Source organism: Zalophus californianus, chromosome 3 (assembly GCF_009762305.2).
Source record: "Zalophus californianus isolate mZalCal1 chromosome 3, mZalCal1.pri.v2, whole genome shotgun sequence".
Taxonomy (NCBI): Eukaryota; Metazoa; Chordata; class Mammalia; order Carnivora; family Otariidae; genus Zalophus; species Zalophus californianus.
Window position 1 is genome coordinate 166,102,527 of NC_045597.1, and position 22,085 is coordinate 166,124,611.

At 40.2% G+C, this 22,085-nt stretch overlaps 1 protein-coding gene across 1 annotated transcript in view; it reads right to left on the reverse strand.

The window, feature by feature from the left end:
* Positions 1-22,085, reverse strand: part of DYTN (dystrotelin) — a 47,861-nt gene that overhangs the window by 22,818 nt on the left and 2,958 nt on the right. The window contains exons 2-9 of the mRNA XM_027591489.2: positions 21,237-21,311; positions 18,356-18,557; positions 15,764-15,849; positions 15,148-15,248; positions 10,512-10,583; positions 10,099-10,262; positions 6,156-6,267; positions 4,543-4,691 (exon numbers count right to left, since the gene is read on the reverse strand). Coding sequence (XP_027447290.1) covers positions 4,543-4,691; positions 6,156-6,267; positions 10,099-10,262; positions 10,512-10,583; positions 15,148-15,248; positions 15,764-15,849; positions 18,356-18,557; positions 21,237-21,311 — 961 coding nt within the window. The remainder of the gene's footprint in view (positions 1-4,542; positions 4,692-6,155; positions 6,268-10,098; positions 10,263-10,511; positions 10,584-15,147; positions 15,249-15,763; positions 15,850-18,355; positions 18,558-21,236; positions 21,312-22,085) is intronic.

Here is a 22,085-nt window from a genome sequence, read left to right on the forward strand (position 1 = left end):
CCATTCCTTTTTTATATAAATACTATTTGGTCCTAGTGGTCTATAGTCAGTTTTAATATCTGTTGAAGAACTTTCCTTCCCACTATTCTTCGATTTCATAATTTTAAATATTCTTGTACAATTTATTATTCCAAAAATATCTTCAAAATCATTTTATCCTGTTTAAAAAAAAATGATTCTATTTGGAAATGCACTTAGTTTAAATACAGTTGGTTCTCATTATTGATGGCCATTATACTCTACATAGTCACTGTTAACAACGAATTGGGGAAAATTGACCCATTGCTCCGATGGGAAATCCAGGGTTAGGTCCTTGCTAGTCTCTGGTCAGATCGTTTTTGTCATCCAATCAATATATAACTTTGTTTTATGTGTGTCTTGTATATGGACACCTTATTTAATACATACTGTCAATTCATTCAGATGGAACTTAAGGTCAACAGCACTATAACTTATGCCTGAACAAAGGTTATTTAACACACGTATTTTCTTGTTAAGGCACATCATAGCCTTCCTGTGCTTAGGAATAGCAGACAACATTTCAGCACGATGTTTGGGGGCGATTTGCAATAGTAAAATCACCATCGAAAAGCACAAGAATGTGAAAGGACGTGTTTATGGTATGAGAGTTGAAACAAGAAGGCAGAGTGACTCTCGACCTCAGCTGTGCATCAGACAGTTCAAATTTTTTGCCACTCTGTGCCTGTCTGCAGATGACCAGGAAAACATTGCAAGTATTGATTTTAGGGTTATAAATAAATAAATAAATTTTACTTATTATAAATAAATAAGTAAATTTATTAATAAATTATCATGAGTAAGTGCATTCATAAATATGGAATCTGTGAATAATGAGGATCAACTGTATTAATTTTTTGAACATGGAAAATTCGTATGCTAGAGTCTTTTCTTTCAGGAATTTGGTATGTTTCTCCTTTTGTTCAGGTCTTATTTTCTGTATTCTAAAATATAGTTTTTTAAATGTGGCTTTTGTATCCTTTTTGCTAAGCTTTTTTCCCCCCAAGTTTCTTTTAAAATGATTTTTACAGGTACTGTAAAGGGATTTTAATAAAATTTCTAGCTGGCTATTGCTATCATAGTGAAGACCTGCTAATTTGCGAGTGTGTATTTTATTTCCCACCACTCAAAGTCTATTAATTCTAGTAGTTTTTGCTAGAGCTACTTGAGCTTTCTTGGGTATTTACAATCATGTTAGCTGCAAGTGAAAGTAATTTTGTCTGTTTCACTGTTTTAATTTTCTTTATTGTATTTGCAAGAACTTCCCAAAATATTTAATGATAGTGGTGATAATTGGCACCTGACTTTCATGGTTTTTGTAAGTGAAAATGTTCTCAGTGTAAACCATTATATGTAAAGTGCATGAATCCACATTAAAAGGAGGAGGCTTATTACCTTGCAGAATATGTGCTGAATCAGTGAATGAATTTAGTATCATCACTTGGCAAAATCATGAATCTCTTAGAAGATGGTCAGTACTAATGTGTCAACTTAATAGATATTAGGGATGTGCTTTTACCTCTTAGCACATAATGATAATGGTACACATTCCTTTCTCCTAGATCAGACACTAATCAGAATTTCTGACCTCATTAATATCTAGGTGAGATTGAAAATTATTACATAAGAATTTTACTCTGGGAAACACTTTGTTGTACTCAGGTGGACAGAGTAGAACACACTGACATTTAAAAAACCTCTAGCTTTGCATAGCACTTGCAATTTTCTTTCCTCCTCTTATCTCTGCTGATACTACTCTGGGAGAAGGAAGGACAGGTTCTCTCTATTTTCATGTGAAGAAACTGAGTCACAGAAACATGAAGTGACTTCCCCAAGGCCACACACTTGACTGAGGACTGAAATTCTCAATCGAATTTCACTACCTCCTCCCAACACTGTGTAATCCCTCCTTTGACACTTTCCCATGCTCCATTCTAAAAGAGTTCATGACCTACCTTATTACCTCCATCAATCCCTTCATCACACATCTATCGTTGTATTATTCAGTCCATCGGCCATTCAATAAACATTTATTGAGCATTTATCAAATTTAGACATTTTTATAGATTCTGGAAATACTGCTGGAAAAAATAAAAGGTTCTCCACCCCAACCCCTGAGCTTACATTATAGTAAACAAACAAAAAATAAAAGTAAAATATATAGGGTGTCAGGTGCTGATGAAATGCTCCGAAGAAAAATAAAGCAAGGGAGGAGGATTGGGAGTGACAGAGTGGGGACAGGAGCTGAAATGTTGAGTAAGTCGTCAGTCATGGCCGCGTGGATGAGATGGCGAGAGAGAGCGCGCGCGTGCGCGTGCATGCAAAGCGGAGGCGGGGCGGTGGTGGTGCAAAGGGAGGGGGAGAGAGAGAGAACCTTGAGCAGTCTCCATGCCCAGTCTGGAGCCTGATGCAGGGCTCCATCCCATGACCCTGATCGTGACCTGAGCCGAAACCAAGAGGTGGAAGCTTACCCTACTGAGCCACCCAGGTGCTCCCCCTTTTATAGGTCTTTAGGAGTGAGGCTCAAGCCATGCGGGTAGGTGGGCTAGGGTTACTTCCTCAAAGTTAAGGTTTAAGTCTTAAGTGGGGAGGATCTGGCTTAGTCTTGTGGGGAGGGGGAAGGAATGAGGGCCTGGAGCACAGACGCTGTGGGGCTGGGGAGATGAAACTGGAGAGGTTTCAGGGGGGCCCAAAATATGGAGAACCTTTCTAAGTCATTATGACTTCTAGTTTTTAGCTTAAAAACAATGGGAAGATAATGGAGGGATTTAAGGCATGGGAGTTTGGGGGAGGTGGGCACATGAGGGATGCCATTATATTTGTACTTTTAAAACATCAGTCTGGCTTCAGTGACCAAAAGAAATCAAATTAAGAGTATGGATCTTTGCGTTTTAAATATGAGAATGTAGGAATTTAGACAAGATCTCAAGTATTCAATAAATCCAGATGACTAGTTGACACATTGTATTGTTCCTTTGCTAAGGAAAGGTGAGATCTGTCTGGAAGAAGACAAGATGAATTGGTACCTGATATTTTTGTTCTTATTTTTAAATTCCTTGTACTATATTAGAGATATACATCAAGATGATACTCATATTCTCTAACTTTAAAGACATATTGATAACAACCTGCTAGGTAAATGTGACATAGGCATAATAAATGGCACCTAATCGTAATGTCAACATATGCTTTTTCTTTTAAAGAGCTATAAAAACATATCTAGATTTGGAAGTGACAAAATGACCCTAAAAATAAGGTCTGGGATTGAGATAGAAATATGCTGGTGGGTGTCTGAGGAAAGATTAGAAATTACAAAAGAAATTAGTATGTATCTAAATACCATTCTGATTTAAATTGATCTCTTCTACTCTCAGTAGATAAAATGAGAGCGAATTAGTAATTCTGGAGCTTTTTCCTCCCCAAAATTTGATGATCATAAGCCCACAGAAACAGTATCTCTTTGCTTTATTTTCTACAATTTTAAATTTCGAAGAAGGGGTTACTTCCAAAATTAACATCACAAAGACTTTTGTAGAGAAGATTTTATTTTTAAGTAATCTCTACACCTAATGTGCGGCTCGAACTCACAATCCACAAGATCAAGAGTTGCATGCTCCACTGACGGAGCCAGCCAAGTGCTCCCGTCACAAAGACATCTTTAGGCTGGTGATCTTTAGGTAAGTGATGGGCGACCTCATATACCAGTGGTGCTGGGGTATGCTTTGGGTTAACCCTCTGGAGCACAATTTGGTGTTCTGAATTTTGAGAGTTAACAAAGTTCACAACTTTTTATCCAATGATTTTATTGAAGTAAATTTATCTTAGTAAAATATTTAAACTATAGGAATATGCATGTATAAGGATGCTGACTACAGAATTTCAGGGGGCAAATTTTAAAAATAACCAAAATGTTCAATGATATAAGGGATTGCTTGTATATTATGATACTTCCTTATAAAGATGAGTGAAGTCATTAAAAATAATATTTTGGAAACTAATGGCATGGGAAACACTCTCCATTTAGAAAAGAAAAGAAGAATGAAATATTGTCTCTATTGCATAATTCCATTTTTGGTAATACTAGTGTGACTAGCACGCCTCTGTGAGTGATGGGATTCTGAGTGTCTTTCTTTTCCTTTTTTAATAAAAATAAAGCATTCATTCTAAATTAGGCTTTCAAAAGCAAACCAGTAGAAACTAAAGATATAAAAAAAACTAGGGATATAAAGCAAAGTCATTTGAAGACGTTAATATTAAAAGTCTTCTATGTTTGATGCTTTAGTTGGAATAATTCTAAACGATGAGATGGGCTGTTTAGAAGTATTTTTGCCTCTTATTCTATTTGAAAATTAAAGCTCATTTCTTGAGGGGAAGTGCATCTTCAGCCCTCGGCCAGCCCCGCCTCCTGCCTTCTTTCTGATCAGCATTGTGAAAGAGTCTGTCTGTGTACAGTGGGCTGGCTGCATCATCAGTACCAGGGCCCTGGGCTGTCGCTCTGCAGGAATGTCTCTCACAGACACTCACCTGGCCTGTGCTTTGTTAGCCAGCTCCTTTGGAGTTACCTGGTCCAGCAGCCACTGCCTTCTTGAAGTTTCTTTTCTCCTATTGCGCCCTTGGAGCAGGTTGTTTCTGAGGGTCCTGACGAGGCATTTGGTATTCTCCTTTGCTGACATCTGCCGGAATGGCCACCAGTAAAAAGGAGAGTCCTATCCCACTAAACGGGGTCTTTTTCCCTCATTTGGGCAAACTGGCCACCATGAAAGTTTTTAGAATTACTTCACTCACTTTTATGTCCTTAGAAAAATCGTCTTCCTTCCTTAGTACCTGAATGTCTTCCCATCCTCTCTGCTTGTCCACAAAGTGTAAGTTTCCAAATTAAATACCACTCACCTTACGCATTAACCCCTCTTCCTGAGAGCGATCCATGAACATGGAATTCTAAAGCGAGAAGGGGTACGAAGCAGGGTTTAAGTCCAGGGCTGCTAACATTTGGGGTGCAGATTCTCTTCAGAACTCGATGATCACTTGTGGATTTATCTCCAGAAAAATGCTCATACATTTAATTCTGTATAAAATTTCAGTGGATTCACAGACCACCTGAAGTTCACCCATCAACCCCACATTAAGAACCTTTGCCAAAAGGAGCAAAGGAATGAGATGTCTTATTAAAAGATTTTCAGCCCTTGAAATCTAAAGTGACCACACGGTGTCAGTCTAACATCAATAAGCCCTATTCCTCCCCAGGTTTTTAAAAAACAAGGAGCTGATGGGCCAATGAACCTGAGCATCTGGGTTATTTAAGTTTAGTATAACAGTGCCCACTGGGGAGTCTTTGGCACACTCCAAGTACTTGACTTTTGTGGACCATTCATGTTAAAGAGAGAACGAGGGAAAGCTGTCCTTGGTAGGGCTAGCTAACCAACATCCTTCACTACTGCCCTGTTTGAGGGTGATACCATCTCTATGGAGAAACTGAGTCATAGGAACTTAGTGATGAGAAGAAAATGTTCTTTCTGGAAAAAATGAAAATGCTCTTTGCTTAAAATTGACTATCTGATTTCTCTTTTTCCTTCAAAAGATCTGAATTCTCTTGCTGAGTATTTAGAATTTTCCTAAAGAATATTTGAAAGGCAGCTGTGAAGCCTTAGTTTTCTATTCTTTCCATCAAAATGCAGATAGTAATCTTTCCCTTTCATTTTTCCCAAAGAAAAAATGGAATCTCGGGAAAAGACAGGTGAAAAGAGAAAACTTTTCCCAAAATGCACTAGTAACCAGAAACCTGATTTCCTCATTTTTACCAAACCAAAGCCTTTTCTTTGAAACCGTACCCACTTCCAATGCTTCTCCCCTTTTATTCCTCAGATATTTTCTGCTATATAATGTGGGACCAGTGCCTTCAGATTGAACGCTATTTGGCCTTTTCATGTCCCACAAGGTTTTATTAAAATCTATGATGTAGAGAAAGCATATGGATATTGAGAGATATTTAAGGTGGAGTTTGCTGCTTCCGTAGTCTTAAGTATTATTGGGAATGAAAGGAGCAGAATCTGTGGTTTTACTGCAGGGAAATTTCTTTAGCTGCTGCAGCTGGCACTGATTGGATTCATGAATCGTTGGTGTGGTGGGTTAGATGTTACCTGGATGCAGCGCTCCATCGCAGGATGGACCTTCTGGGGAGACCCGCCGTGAAGCCCGGTGAAGAAGCACGCCTGGCAGAGGTCAAAGTTGAGGCACTTCAGACAGCGGTATCTGCCAATAACAGTGGAAGTGTGGCTAATGTCACAACCAGCCCGTGAGCAGAGAAAATAATAGGTGCAGAATGAGCACCCCAAAACATACAGGAGACGTCTAAGCTCTTAAGGAAGTGTAAAATTTCTCCCAAACTTTGTATGGATGTTAAATGACTCTGACATGTTTAATTTATTCAAAGAAATCTTCTTTTGGTGGTACTTTTTAATAATATGGCATTATATTAACATAGTTTCACCCAACACACTATAATATGGAAGTCTGATTCATGCCCCCACGAATATATCAAGCACATTGCCTACGCAGGGTACTGTGTATAATGAGCCTTGGGATAGACCCCTAAGTCTGTGGCCACATTTTCTGTGGTGGCACAATGTAGTCAAACATTTTGAATTTAGTTGCCAACTTAAAAAAATAAAATAAACCGGGAGATTTTTCAGTAAATTCTGACTTTTGACTTCTCTTGAAAATTGTCAAGATCTGATAATACTAGACCTGCATTATTGCATGGTATTGAGGAAAATAAAATTGTAGACAAAGAATTTGAAATAAACTTCTGTGATTTTCTAGAACTCTGTAGGAAAGAAATGCAGTGGAGGAGGGCTAGTTCTTGCAGCCAGAGTGTGGGGGAGAGACCCCTGCATCCAAGTTTCTTAACATATCAACATTGCAGTCCTTCCTACACGAACAGTTGCATCCTTAAGTCTCCGGTGGGAACAGGTGCAGAGGTTATCTTGAGACACCATGGGAAGGAGGGATGTCTCGTAACATTCAGGGAAAACATGGTGATACCAGATCCCTGTGCTCTTCAAATTTCATGTCTTGCTGCAGAAAGAGGATAGGGAAGCTTGCAGTACTAACTAGCAAAGTTTCATTGCCATGGAAGCCCTTTAAGGTAAGGCGTTCTTATGATTTTATCATTTTTCCAGATGAAGAAACTGAATCAGTCAGATTTTAAGCAACTTGCACCAAGGTACACAACTTCTTCGTCAGCGGTAGAAGTAGGCTTTGAGCCCAGGGATACCACCTGAATGGAGAACTAGCTATTTTAACCACTAGAATAGACCACCAGCGCCTGAGGCTTGAGTTGGAATGCATACACCACCATTACTAGTGACCTTGAAGTGGGAACTTAAGCTCAGATGTTTGGAGGATACCAAGTTAACACTGCAGGTTTTCGATGACCATTAGTTAAATGAAGTTAAGTGAATGACTTAGTTTATTCAAAAGGAAAATGGGAGTAGTAAACCCTGCCTTCTTGGCTTTGTAAAGTTTTACAAAGGTTTGAAAATTATTCAACATGCATAATTGGGAAGACAATTGCTGTTTGCAAGAAATGTATAACACAGTATTTTTAATAAGGATTATTTATAAGTACTGGCTGCATTATCCAGCATTACCGTATGGCTGCCATTGACTCATCTAGGACAATACACTGACCCTAACCTTTCATTAATTCCTTTATGCTCAGAAACTACCTACAGGTATATGAGGAAAGGTGTAGTGTGAATAATGAGATTGGTCTGTTGATGTCTTTACCAAGAGAGAATCGAGTTTTTTTTTTTCTCAATCTCGTCTCAACCTTACATGGTTATTATAGAGCATAAATGTGACGCGTCCCGCTGAAATATAACACTGGCTTAGGAACAATCTCTGGTCTTTGCCCTTTCTCTTATTTTAGAAAGTTAAGCCTTTGCCTTTTTCCTGTTACCTCCAGGTCTGCAAACACTTCTGCTCTAAAATGACTTTATTAATCTCACTAAAACTTAAAGCCTTGAGGCTATTGCTGGAGTTTATGAGAGCCAAAAACACAAGTTTAAGGTTAGGACTATAATAAATTCAAACAATTTCTAAGAGACTCAGAAGGTCACAGCTAAAAGAAGCCTAGCACTCCAATGGACTCAGCCCTCTTTATTTTACTTATAAAGAAAATGAGGTCCAGAGAGGCTAATGGCCTTGTGCAGGTCACCCAGCTGTCTGCATATATAACTGTACATTGCCTCGGACGTCTAGGAGGAAAGATGGTTTGCAGGGAGGCATTTCTAAGAGGAAGGTGAGTTTCATTCTCAATAAAAGGGACATAACCTGAAATGTAAAGAATGGCACTTCTTGCCCTCTGCCTTGGCATGACCCGACTCATTCAAGCTCTTTGAGACTCCTTTACAAAATAGGAATAATAATATCTGCTTTATGTTATACATAATAATTTTGAAAAAATATTTCAATGTAAAAGTTGTGTTTTACATAATTGCAAAGTGAATTCTGTACCTGGTCCAGTGCAGGGCCTGTAGTAACTACTCAATTAGTACTTGTTTATTGGTTAAATAATTGTAATATGCATATAACATGATAAATCATATTCATGTTCCTCCACTGTCTGATATTAAAAGAGTTTATTTTTCATTGTAGTGTGGAGATTTCTTTGGTTCAGTTTGCTTGGTTTCCAAAGGTCCTTTCCATTCATGTTTTATTGTTAGGACAGTTATTTGCAAAGAGTTTTTCATGAATGAAATGTCACCATGTCCTCAGAATTGTCTGCAAACCCACTTCATTTTCTCAGCAAAATTAAAATCTTCCAGCTTATTAGTGGACCCAGCAGATGTATTTTATATCCACGGGGAGCATGTTTACCATCTGGGTTAGTTAAGATCTGAAAGTATAAGATGAGACAGACTCCCCAAGTCCTCCCTCCTCCCCCTTCTGGGCACCCCCTTCTTTGACTTGCTTTTAGCAACTCAGTTGTCCCAGCAATTCAGTCCTACTACACCTTCAGCCCCTACCTGCATTCATTCACCATGATAAGGGAGTCCCTGTGCCTGGCCTTGACCTACCAGTTCCCTTCTTTCCTCCCAAGTCTTTTTTTTTTTTTATTCCAGATTTTATTTATTTATTTGACAGAGAGAGAGACAGTGAGAGCAGGAACACAAGCAGGGGGAATGGGAGAGGGAGAAGCAGGCTTCCCGCCGAGCAGGGAGCCTGATGTGGGGCTCGATCCCAGGACCCTGGGATCATGACCTGAGCGAAGGCTGAGCCAAAGGCTGACTGAACCACCCAGACACCCCACTTCCACAAGTCTTTAATGACTTTAATTTCACTTCTGTACTGTTTTATTTATAAGAGATCAGCAACACCCTTTTCCTAAGGTGGATTCTGACTGGCCTCAAAGCTATGGAAAGATCTGAATCTCCCACGTCCAAACCTGCCCTTTCCTCTAAGCAGAGTGAAGATCTGGTGTGAGCTGCCCCCACAAAACCTGATTATTCCTTTGGATCCTAAGGCCCTGTTGCCAGTTGTCTACACTGGGGGGCAGCATAGCATCATGGTTGCCAAGCAGGGACTAGGGATTCAGGCTGCCCGCATCTACTTGCTGACCATGTGCAAGTTATTTAGCTTCTCTGCAAATTGGGGATAATAATACCACCTTTTATAGAGGTTATAACAAGTCCTTAAATGAGATGATCCACGTGAACCACTCAGCTTAACACTTAACACTTAATAAACTATTATTATTACTGTAATTCTTACGAATGATTCTAAAATATTTAGGGGGTTTTTTTTGTAACAAAAGAAAAAACATTTTCCTCTTAGAGGAATAAAAATGTCTATTGATCAAACCATGTGTCAATGGAAGAATTTAATATTCTTTTAATTGTAGAAGATAAAATATGATTTATCGTCAACCAAGATCCCCCATGCATAACATTACTGACCCCAAAATATCAACTGAGTTCCAGATGTGTGAGGACCACAAAAGAATCTGGAGAGATGCAGCTCCACCCCTAGACCCATTTGGAGAATGATTATCCGTGAAATATTGATGAGTGACTGTACCTCAGTCCCGTGATTGGAAAGTTCCTGCAGATTCTACACCGAACAGGGTGAGTGACCATTTCAGTGGCAGATAACCGGTAGCAGGTTGGGAGCCACAGGAGGATGGGAGGCTCAGACTGTAGCCAAGATAGGAATTTTTCTTCCTTGATTGTTGGGCTCAACACCTGAAAAACAATGGCTCACTCAGATACGTGGCCAGGCATGACTTTGGTCTCTAGAGTAGAGGAAAATGTAGTTTCATCTTCTTTTCTGGCTGTTTCTGCCAAAGAAGTTTGCCACATGAAAAGTCAGAGGCAAGTCTGTATGTTAGATTAGGTTGTTTGGGATGCTCTGCAGAGTAACAATTCTGCCATTTGAACTGGTTAGCACACGTGTCTGCCCCCAACTCAGGGAGACGTTTATGCGGCACTCACCCCTTGGAAACAGCTGCGGGTAGCGCTTTCCACAGAGCACAGAGCGCGACTCTCCCCCACGACAGTTGGGATCTACAAGAGGCAGGAAACCCCATGTCAGTCGTGAGAAACTGGAGAAATAGGTGACCACTGGAATCAGCACGCCTGAGTTGTGGTGCCTCCAACCATGGAGTCACAAGTACTTGGTGTCTGAAACTGGACGAACTGCCCCCATCCAAGCAGACAAGAAATGTGTAGGTTTTGTGCAATGTCTGAATGGGGACAGTGAATGAACATAGGGGAAGAAGTGGGGTTGGGAGGAAGGGGGAGGCTGAGAAGAGAGTCTAGCAATTGGGACAGCTTCCGTTGTTTTACTTCTTATGATCCCAGGGATATTATTTTCACCTTGCTTTGCCCTCATTTACTTGTGAATTACATGCAACAACCATACTGTATGCATGTTCAGAGCAGTTTTAAGGAAAACCTTTCCAAACACTTTCATAGCTTCCCATTTTAACAAACACCAATTTCTGAGCTAGGGCAGTAAGCGTTACCCTTGTTTAAAGCAAGGGGCGCTTGAGATTTAATATTTTGCTCTGGGTAAAAATAAAATGTGATTTAGCTGCAGAACTGAGATCTCACTTCAAGCCTCCCTACTCTATTGAGGGGAGGCTCACAAAACTTTGTCCTTTGGACTTGTGTCGTAGGGGTTCCCATGGCTCTATCTGTGCTACCTCACGTGATGCTTTCCACCTTTCAAATCCCGGTGACCAAAGAAGTTTCACTCAGGGACTAAGGACCCCATGTGACTGCCAAGAGGGCCAGGACTTGGCTCTGACATTATCTAGATGCACAGATATGTGTACCTGTCACCTCCATTTATGCCCATGAGGTCGCGAGTCCTAATTTCACGTCTGATGTCTTCTAGGGCACTGGCTGTCAGGAGGCATTGCCTGCAAGCTCAAAAGCAATTTCAAAGACCCCCCTGCTGAGTCCATCAACTCGAATAAACATTCTTCTAATCAGGAAAGTGGCACTTAGAACCACTTTGCTGACAATTAGCCAGGCAGGAGTCAACAAACATTTGTGTAATAGTGACAAGATGGCTGTCCTTTAAATTGATAATAACCCCATCACCAGCTGAACAGAAGTAACTGCTCCCTACGTCATTTGGCCTTTGTCTGAAAAACTAACTCATTACCCGGACTTTGGACTTTGGCGTGTGAGTGCTGATGAACTAACTGGACACTTAGTTAGAGGGTGTTTCTGAGCCCTTGGGAAGGGGGGTTAACCTCATGTCAAATAAGGGAAGGGTATCAGATGGGGTTGACTTGCCAGCTCAGTGATGCTGACATCAGTCAAAAGAAAGCTCACTTCTGGAGTGGGTTTTAACCTCCAGTTTTGGCTTTAAGTATGTGCACGAAGATTCTGTGGATTAATTGCCCATTTGACTAATTTCTTGCAGGTGTGCTATGGAAGATTGCATGTGGCTAGATGGCACGCTAGCACAGGCAGAATGCCACTTGAAATGATAATTAGGATTCTTGGGGGAGTGGTTTGAATCACACAGTGGGGCCTGGAATTTTCTATGGGAATCCATCTAGGACTTCTTAATGGAAGTCAATGGGAGGATAATTTGCTAGGCAAATTTCCACCTTCCTAAGAGTTTTCTCAGGAGCGTACTAATACACGGGTGGGAGACAGAGCACTGCTAGGCCTGCCATTTCAGCAGCGCATTGACCTCAGTAGAGCCTGGAAAAAGGGCACATTTTTAGGGCTTGTTGAATGGGGTGCTAGTCTGGGGTTACAGTAGTTAGAAAGTGAGCACAAGGATTTCTACAGGAGAAGGAAAATGCCCCTCAGAACACCTACTTTCATGATATTCACTTAAGCCCTCTAGTCTTTGAAGTCTGACTGCATAAACGGATGGACAGACTTTTTCACTCTCTCTGGCTCTCTACCAGCTTGAGTCCTGAGATGTGAGGATTGTTGGGGTAGTACCTCTGCTCTGGCATATATGCCTGAGTGTCAGCAGAAAGCTGGTGATGGGATCTACGTGCCGCCACCACCACCAGAACAGCTCTGAATAACTATGTCTGATGTTTAACTTTCTGAATTTTCAAAAAATCATCACTCCATTTAAAAAATATGAACATATTGAATATTATTGGGAATTTCTAGAATAAATTAAATATTAACTATTATGATCAATATGAACATAAGATATTAAGACCAAATCAAAGCACAGGTAATTTTGGATAGGTTTTTCTTTCTCTCTCTCTCTCTTTTTTAAGACTTATTTATTTGTTTATTTGGAGAGAGAGAGAGAGCAAGTGCAGGGGGAAGGAACAGAGGGAGAAGGAGAGAGAGAGAATCTCAAGTAGACTCTTCCCTGAGCACAGAGCCTGATGTGGGGCTCGATTTTACAACCCTGAGATGATGAACTGAGCTGAAATTAAGAGTCAGATGCTTAGACTGAGCCACCCAGATGCCCCTGGATAGGTTTTTCTAACCCATACTCCCAGTCCTAGGTTCTGATATTCTTCCTCTTTACCCACCCCCTTCATGACTATCCCCAGTTAAGAATTCTTGGTCCTGAAGAGTACCAGAATATGCCACCCTCAAATGTGTCTCTTTGGCATATGGATTATTTTGAACTGAAGGCCAATGAAAACCAACAGATGCAGGAAAGGCTCTAAAAGCAGAACACGAGTTTTCCTTTGTCAGGAAAATGTACACTTATGAGGGAAATTTTCATTTGCCAAAGGTGTCTCCCTCTCCCTAGCAGGAAGAAGAGGGCTCTTAATAACTCTTATCAGTGGAGAAGGTACCAACTTAAATCCTCACAACAAACTTTACTAAACAACCCTTGTTCACCATACTTTTCCTGGTCACCTTCTCATCAATTTCCTTCCCCACCAGGAAGCCCAGAACCCCTTTCCCTTTTTTAGCTTAAGATTGTATGTAAGCCTGAGTTCTAGTCATCCCTTAGAGTTACTCATCACTGGGCACTCCCATGTGTATGTGCCATGTACATGTTAATAAACTTCTATTTGTTCTCCTTTTGTTAATCTGTCTTTTGTCAGTCTAACTGACAGGGCCCCAGCCCTTACAAAGATTATTCTTTTCCTCTCTTATAACCTAGACCCAGGAGAAAAATGACAGAAAGTTATTTATAGCTTCACAGTGCAGAAAACCTAGTGTGGGGATTTTACAGGAGCTGGAAGAACAGCAGAGACATCTTGAAACAGGGATAAAAGGTACGCTGGGACAGTAACCTCTCTGCACAAGACAATCTGGAGGCTGCTTCATCCGTTTGTAGAAGTTTTTGCTTGGATGCATCATTTAATATCATTTTAAAAGTTAAGTAATGTATTTACTTTAAGGGGGGTTAAATTCCCTTGACTAGCAATAATAAAAACAATATTAAATCTCTACATTCTTAAAGCACAGGAAACGATGGAAATCTTAACTATTTGAGTCTTCAGCACAGCATTTCATTTATGCTTCCATTAATCTTTGGTCGAAGGCCTTACTACCAGGCACTTTTTAAGCCATTGGAGACATAAACATGAATGCAATACAATCCTTCCCCTTGAGAAGCAGTCTAGTGTAGAAGGCATATATCCTGTAATAATGGCAACAAAATTTGACAAGAGCTATAACAAAGTTATGCACAGGGAGTGAAAGAGCTTTTAGTGAGGAGGTGACTAATAATCTGAGTGACTTGAAAGATGAACAATATTTGCTAAGTGATAGGCAGCGATGCTGCAGATAGATGGAGCTGCACAAGTCAGGCGTGGAGAACTTGGCGCATGTTGGGCAGAGTAAGGATTTTGATATATAGGAGTGAAATAGGCATACAAAATGCAAGGAAATATCAAACACTATGGAATAAGCAAGAGAAACCACTGGTGATCTTTTCAATGGCGGTACCTGAACGTATAGAGATACGCATCATTGCCTTTGGCTAGGCTATTTTACAACTCTGCAAGAGAATGAAAGTTAACTTGCAGAAAATGGATTGAAATGCAAATAATTCTCATCTATAGACATGAAAATAAATTCCAGCCTGGTTGGGGACCCACCCCCAACTTCCCCCAAAAGTCAGTCTTGCAACCACCTGCAAGTTCATTTTAATATTCCTTATCTATTAGTTTGCCCAATCTTTGGTTATTTCTTTCAGCTAGTTGTAACATCTTACTGAAACCCTCTTTTAATTCATAAATTAAATACATTTTTGGACTCGTGTTCATTTTATATTCCTAAAAAAAAATCATGATTTTACCTCTTTTTGAAAAGAGAAGGATTGGGTCAAATCATGAAAGCTTTTCATATGATGCTAAGGAATTTAGGCTTTGCTCTATAGACATGCATGGCCAGTGAAGAATTATAGGCATGAGGGTGACATTTGCATTTTGGAAAAGTCACTGACTGCAGTGTGGGGGCAGTGTTGGAGGGAGGAGAAGCTTGAGTTAGGAAGTGATTGTAATAGATCACACCTATGCTCAGGTAACAGCAGTGGCTGAAGAGGGGAGGAATGGCATGGAGAACTGTATTAAGGGAGAACTGACACTGTAAAGATCAGATTCTTTAATAACAAAGGTGGCTAATATAACTGGAATGAATTTAGAATTCTTAAGTATTAGAGATTTACCTGCTGTAGATCTGTTAATAGGTTTCTCAAAACGCTTCGAGTCATGCGTGCCCCAGAATCATAACCTCCCCTGGTATTTTCTGCATAGAGCTGAAAAAGAGCTAGACATACAAAGGGGGAAAGAAATCTTTAAATGGAATACTTGCAATACGTCTTGGAAGAACATATGCCTTGAATTCTAAACAGTTTATTGGTAGGTATGAAGGGAAAAGGAAGGGAAAGTTATATTTCTTGATTTTTTGCTTGCTAGTTTGAAGGCTTCCCAAATGAGGTAATATGATAACTAATGAAAACCAATTCACATTTCAACCTGATAATTCAGCACATCAGTGATGAAGACCACGAGGCTGGTAAATGGCATGTGAGGAGAGTCCCAGTCTTGAAAGGAATAATAACTACTTGTGTGTCTGAAAAATCCCCACACAAATAAATAGCAAGGACAACCAAGTTATGAATAATTAGAAAGCATAGATCGACATCTTGAAAACTTCCATCAGGCTGAGTACATATTCAACAGAAGCCATGTGGCAGGGGAATAGGAATGAGTGAAGAAGCTAGTGTGTTGGAGGTTTGGAGGTCACTGCACTTGATAAACTTAAACTCCTACGTATGTTACCTCTGTATTTTGTAAGAGGGCTGTCCCCGGACAGAGCAATCAGGGCAGCAGCTGCAGGTACAAGCTTGAGCAAACCCGTTCCTGTGCTACAGGGCAACAAAACACAGAGACAAGAATGGGAAAGGCAAAGTGATTCTGGGTGAAGGATGCTTTATAAAAACTATAACTATTAATGGAGACTTCTGACATCGTTTTCCAAGTTCATGCTTTTCTTCTCTTTTCTTTATTTTCTTTAAGTTTGTTTCATGGTCTGTTTTTCTATATCTAGATTTTGACAGGTTAAAAATTGAATTAAAATATTTCATCATTCATTCATTCATTCATTCATGTGCCCAACAAATATTTATTGGGTGCTTCCTCTGTGCTAAGCACTGCTCTGGGTACTGGGGAAACAGGGACGCACCCTATCTTCACAGAGCAGACAGTGTCAGTTCCTTAGGATGCACATGCCTGGAAACCAAACAAAGATACGAGCACAAAAGGAAGGCAAAAGGAGCAGACATGTATATAAAAGATCCACCAGCTCACAGGCCCTCTCATAGAGCCTACTCATCCTTTGCTCATTGGCTGTGCAGATCCAAGCCTGCAAAACAATGTCTCAAAGGCAAGAGGATTGTTAGAGGCAGGCATAGATATTAGAAATGATAGTCAAAAGCTTAATGTTGGAGGATCTTCTTTTTGCAAAAAAAAAAGTTTTTTGATGGGGGAGGGGCAGAGGGAGAGTGAGAGAGGGAATCTTTTTTTTTAAAGATTTTATTTATTTATTGACAGAGAGAGACACAGCGAGAGAGGGAACACAAGCAGGGGGAGTGGGAGAGGGAGAAGCAGGCTTCCCACCGAGCAGGAAGCCCAATGCGGGGCTCGATCCCAGGACCCTGGGATCAGGACCTGAGCCAAGGGAGGACGCTTAACGACTGAGCCACCCAAGCGTCCCGAGAGAGAGAATCTTAAGAGGCTCCAAGCCCAGCGTGTAGCCCAAAGTGGGGCTTGATCTTACTATCCTGAGATCATGACCTGAGCTGAAATCAAGAGTCAGACGCTTAACTGACTGAGTCATCCAGGTGCCCCCTCAAAAGCTTAATGCTTAGGGACTCCTGGGTAGCTCAGTCAGCTAAGCGTCTGCCTTAGGCTCAGGTCATGATCTCAGCATCCTGGGATACAGCCAGCCCTGTGTTGGGCTCCCTGCTCAGCAGGGAGCCTGCTTCTCCCTCTGCCTGCCACTCCCCCTGCTTGTGCTCTCTCTCTCTCTCTCTCTCTCTCTCTGACAAACAAATAAATAAATAAAATCTTAAAAAAAAAAAGCTTAAGGCTTAAGGAGTCTGAAATAATGAAAAAATAACTTGAGAACATGTTTATGTATTATTTGTGCAATAAAAAAATAATAAACTAGAAAAGGAAACACTGTAGGAATCTTCCAGATGGCTAAACTGTGCTTGCCTCTGAGAGCCAGGATTGGGGTGATATTTCTTCTGTACTCTTTTCCGCACTTTCCAAATGTTTTATATTTACTATGATTTTTAAAAGTCCATTCTAAAAGATGGGGCCTACTTGGTCAAGACAACATAAGGTAAACAGAACGAAGTGGGACAGAAGAATGGTAGACCCCAGAGCCAGTGGAACACACACACACGCGCGCACACACACACACACACACACACACACACACACACACATCATTTACTCCGTGGCATGCATAATCAAGCCTTTGACATGCTCTAAATTGGCTTACAGGTGCAGTGGACTGAATGTTTGGATTCCCCTGAAATTCTTATGTCGAAATTCTCACCTCCAATGTGATGAAGTTTGGAGGTGGACTTTGGGGGATGATTAGGTCATGAGAATGGAACCCTCATGAACTGGATTAGTGCTCTTCTTGTAAAAGAGAACTCAGAGAATAAAAATTAAAAAATAAAATAAAAGAGAACTCAGAGAACTCAGAGATCTCCTTTACCCCTTCTACCACATGAGGACACAGCAAGAAGATAGTTCTCTCTGAATCCTGGTCCTCACCAAACACTGAAATGGCCGGCACCTTGACCTTGGACTTCCTAGCCTCAGGAACTGTGAGAAATAAATGTTTGTTGTTCAAGCCACCTGGTCTACAGTATTTTTGTTGTAGCATCCCAAACAGACTAAGACAATAGGTTAGCCACTCACGCATAGGTTAATCAACCTTACTATTACACCTGAGAAACAAAACAAAAACTGATAATTGGTAATAAGAAATGAGCAAAGAAATAAGAGAAAAGTGTAGTTTTTTGTATGTATAGCTAGAGAACCACGCTAGCAAAAGGTGTGCATGCGTCCAGAGTGGAAATGAGTTTGCATGAGACAAAAGTAATGTGGATTTGTTTTTCCCTTTTTGCTGTGAATTTTCCCTTTACCTGTGAATACACAGGTAATTTATATTAGTGAGGCTGATAAACATGTACTTCTTTGTCCCCCTCCTAAATGAATACTACACTTGTGGAAAACAAAGAAGCCTTCTTATGTAACAAACTTAAAGCAAACCTTAGACAACACCAGGTGGCCAATGACCAATGTTGACTAAACACTGTCCTTGAGACCACAGCATGACCTTCACACCCTCACCTGTCATACATCGTTGTGAGAAGGCTCAGAGTGAGTGCTGAAGCTCTGGGATGCACCCGTCCTGGTTTTTCTACCCTGACTCTCTGAAACAGCCCCTGAAGAGCCAGAAAGAGCTGCTGCACAGGGAGGGGGTTCTCTCTTGCTTCCCAGAGGCTGTGACGTAGGAGGACATGCTGAATCAGGGAGCTGTCCATCAAGTCCACTGTGGAAAGAAAACAAGAAATTGTCTTATTTTTTTAAACTTTATTTTATTATGTTATGTTAGTCACCATACAATACATCATTAGTTTTTGATGTAGAAATTGTCTTATTTTCTGATGGGAACAAAGGCTTCAAATAAAGCAAATGTCATCTAGTGTTTAATTAAGCCTTCTTTAATGGCAGCCATTTTCTTTAAAGGGAATTAGAATATGACCACTATTTGGATGCATAGCTCTTGTGTAGAATTCAGGCCTTATTAGTCGAACAGCAGATTTGATTTTGGAAAAGCGCATCTGTTAGTAAAGCCTAGTTATAACATTATTCCCAGTGGAACCTCTAGGATGTTGCTTTATAGAATGAAGTTGAAAGGGGAAAAAAGTGAGAAAGTTGAAAAACAGCCTTCCAAGGAAGTTAAGGCACTGTGCTGAGAAGTGGTGAAAACATTTTTTAGGCTCCTTATTAAGTGAATTGAGCAAATTTACCTTTCGTGTTAAAATATAGTTTCCCCTGTCTGCAGCTTTGCTTCAGAAGGAATATTGTGTTAAATTCATTTGCCTAAGTTAAAAAACCCAGTGATCTTTATAAAAGAGTGGTTGCTGAATTATCAGACTCTTCAGGTCCTGCCCTTGCCTCAATATTTCTTTCTGTTGATCTTGGTTCCATCGGTATTATTATCTAAGGGAGGCACTTAAAGCCAAAGTTGCTTACAAAAAATAATGGTTTATTTCTTACGTTTTTTTTTACCACCTCCTAAAATTTTTACAAGGCAATGAGTACAAGGAAGAATGAAATAGAGCTAACCCTATGGTTTCTTGCAGACAGAGGATAACAGACAAAATTAATAAACACCCACTTGCACCATCTGAGAGATGAGGATGTCAGGGGCGCCCAGAGCTGCTGGTATTGAAAATGCTTCAGTCTGTGGAATGATAAAACCCTGCGCTTTTCTCTACTTCGTAAATCAGCCTTACAGATAAGAAATCTAGCAAGTATAATAAAATTTTTTATGTGTTCTCTGATCTTGCTTTCAAGGGGAGAGTCTACAAAAGTGAGGAGTAGATTTCGCATGTGACTTTAATAACAACCTGGCTGCAGGTGGTGGAAGGTGCAAACTGTTTTATCGTGATTCAATCGCAAAACTCATCACCTTGGCCCGCACGCTGTAGACAGGGCGTTCTTGTCTTCTGCGGCGAGTTCTGTATTACAGCAAAACATGATGGTGGTGTGCGAGCGTCCCTGCACAAGATTTATGTCGTACTCTGAGATCCTGCCGCCTTGAGCTCACGGTGTGCTTTATCTCAGGCTTTGGGACTTTTTTGTTTTCAGATTATTGTTTGGCTATCTTTTCTAGAGAGAACTTTGAACTACTGGTTTTGTGTATGGTTAATATTCTCCATGAGTATTATTCAGGTTCTAATGCGGGGTGGGGGGGGACACGTTCAAAAAGGTACATCCTCAAATTCTACCGTTGGTCCACACCCAGGCATTAATGAAGGAGGCTTACACGAAAGTTTGCTGCTAACTTTCTTTAATGGGAGAAATTCCCCCGGAAAATAGCAAAACTTAGGGTAAATTTTTGGTGAACACACTCTGCCTTTTGTTGATCCCCGGAATAATAAGTAATAGTTATAAGTGAATTTGTCAAAAATCTTTTTTTAAAGCTGAGAATCCCTTTTTCAAAGACCCTTTTACAGAATGCAGTAGGGAAAATAGAGAAAACGAGTTGAATTGGTTGAAGAAATGGTCTTTTGGGTTTCCCTCACTTGCCTCTACTTCCTTTCCTGCCCTACTTCTACCCCCAGACACTTTGTGAAGCACAATTTGAAAACCACTGCTCTAAATAACTTATTAGGCAGAAGGCAAACTATGAAAAAAATTCCAAACTTCAGGAGAAATGTCATATGTATAACACAACTTTTTTAAGGTCTGGTCTGATAAATGTCATAAATCACTTCACGTGAAATGCTTATTAGAACTTATTAGAAATCAATAACTTTAGCTAGGTTGAATCCCTGTTGTTTTTCATACATAGAACCCAATTTATTTCATTTTGGAGGATTTTTACTAAATAAACATTTTTACCATATTTGGACTTATTTTACCCATGATAACAATATAGGAAAAGAAAATCATGGCATTCAATCAGATATAAATTTAATCCCCCAAAAAAGCAGTTCTCAGAGAATTCTTGAGATAGTTTTAAGATTTGTGGCCCGAGGATGATTCATCTAGACGTACTTTTGCATGTTCAGAGAGAGGGGTAGGATTTCAAAATGCAAATCTTATGTGGTAAAGGATTTTTTAATTTTCATGATTAAATCTACAAGTGTAGATTCTAAACTAACTTATTTTAAAGTTCTATTTTGTGTCCACATTGGTATCCTAAAAAGGAAACAAACAAAAAATATCCAGAAACCAAGTAGGAAAAATGAAAAAAAAAATTTAAACCCTCGTTCACAAGTTATTTTCTCTTGTCAGGCTGCGAAGCTCCACATGGGCAGCACAAACAGGGTGTACCCTCCCTACTCCATCTTCTCTGTTACTAATGGGCTAAATGCGTAGATCCAATCTTCTGGAGCTAGCAGTCACTCCCATGGGGGAGTTCTTGTTTTCTCTGTGAATTTTACATCACACATCAGTATCAGATTGTTTCAAGTTTTTAAAGAGATTCTGTACTTACATTGGCACAGAGTTTGCACTGATCGTAATTTGAAGGCTGTTCTGTAAATGGAATTCTCAATACTGTTAAGGGCATCTGGAAAGAAAAATGAAATATCATGGATAAAGGACGGTCTCATTAGATAAATCCCACACCCGAGAAGGGAATCCTAGAGATCATGTAGCCCTGTAGTTATTTTGCAGGTGAGGAAATCAAAGTCTAGAGCTCTCTTTCCTACCTGGGAACAAAAAATAATGGTTTCAGTGTCCTAGGCTGCAAGTGACCCTATAGGACATCCTCTGAGTCTACTAAACTTTTTATATAAAAAGGAAACAGCCTAGAGGTGCCTGGGTGGCTCAGTCGGTTAAACATCTCCCTTCAGCTTTGGTCATGATATCAGGGTCCTGGGACTGGCCCTGCGTCAGGGCTCCCTGCTCAGTGGGGAGTCTGTTTCTCTCTCTCCCTCTGCCCCTTCCTCCCTTTCCCCACTCGTGTGTGTGTGCTCTCTCTCTCAAATAAATAAATAAAATATTTTAGAAAAGGAAACAGCCTTATGAAACGAATAGGATTAAAAAAAAACTCTGTGTAGAATATAAACTCAATTTTGTTAATATATTCTAGTCAGAGGTACCCACATGTATTTATGCATATATGAAAATGACACAAAAGCTCTCCATCCTTTCATTCCTTCAGCAAATGATTACTTGCTATATGGCCCCAGCATGATTCTAGGCCCTTGAAATATAGCAGTTAACAAAACAGATACAAATCCCTGCCACGTGGAGCTTAATTTCTAGGGGCATTTGTCAAATTGTTAATAGAGGCTATCTCTGGTTGCTTGAATTCTTAGTATAGTTATTTTCATTGTTC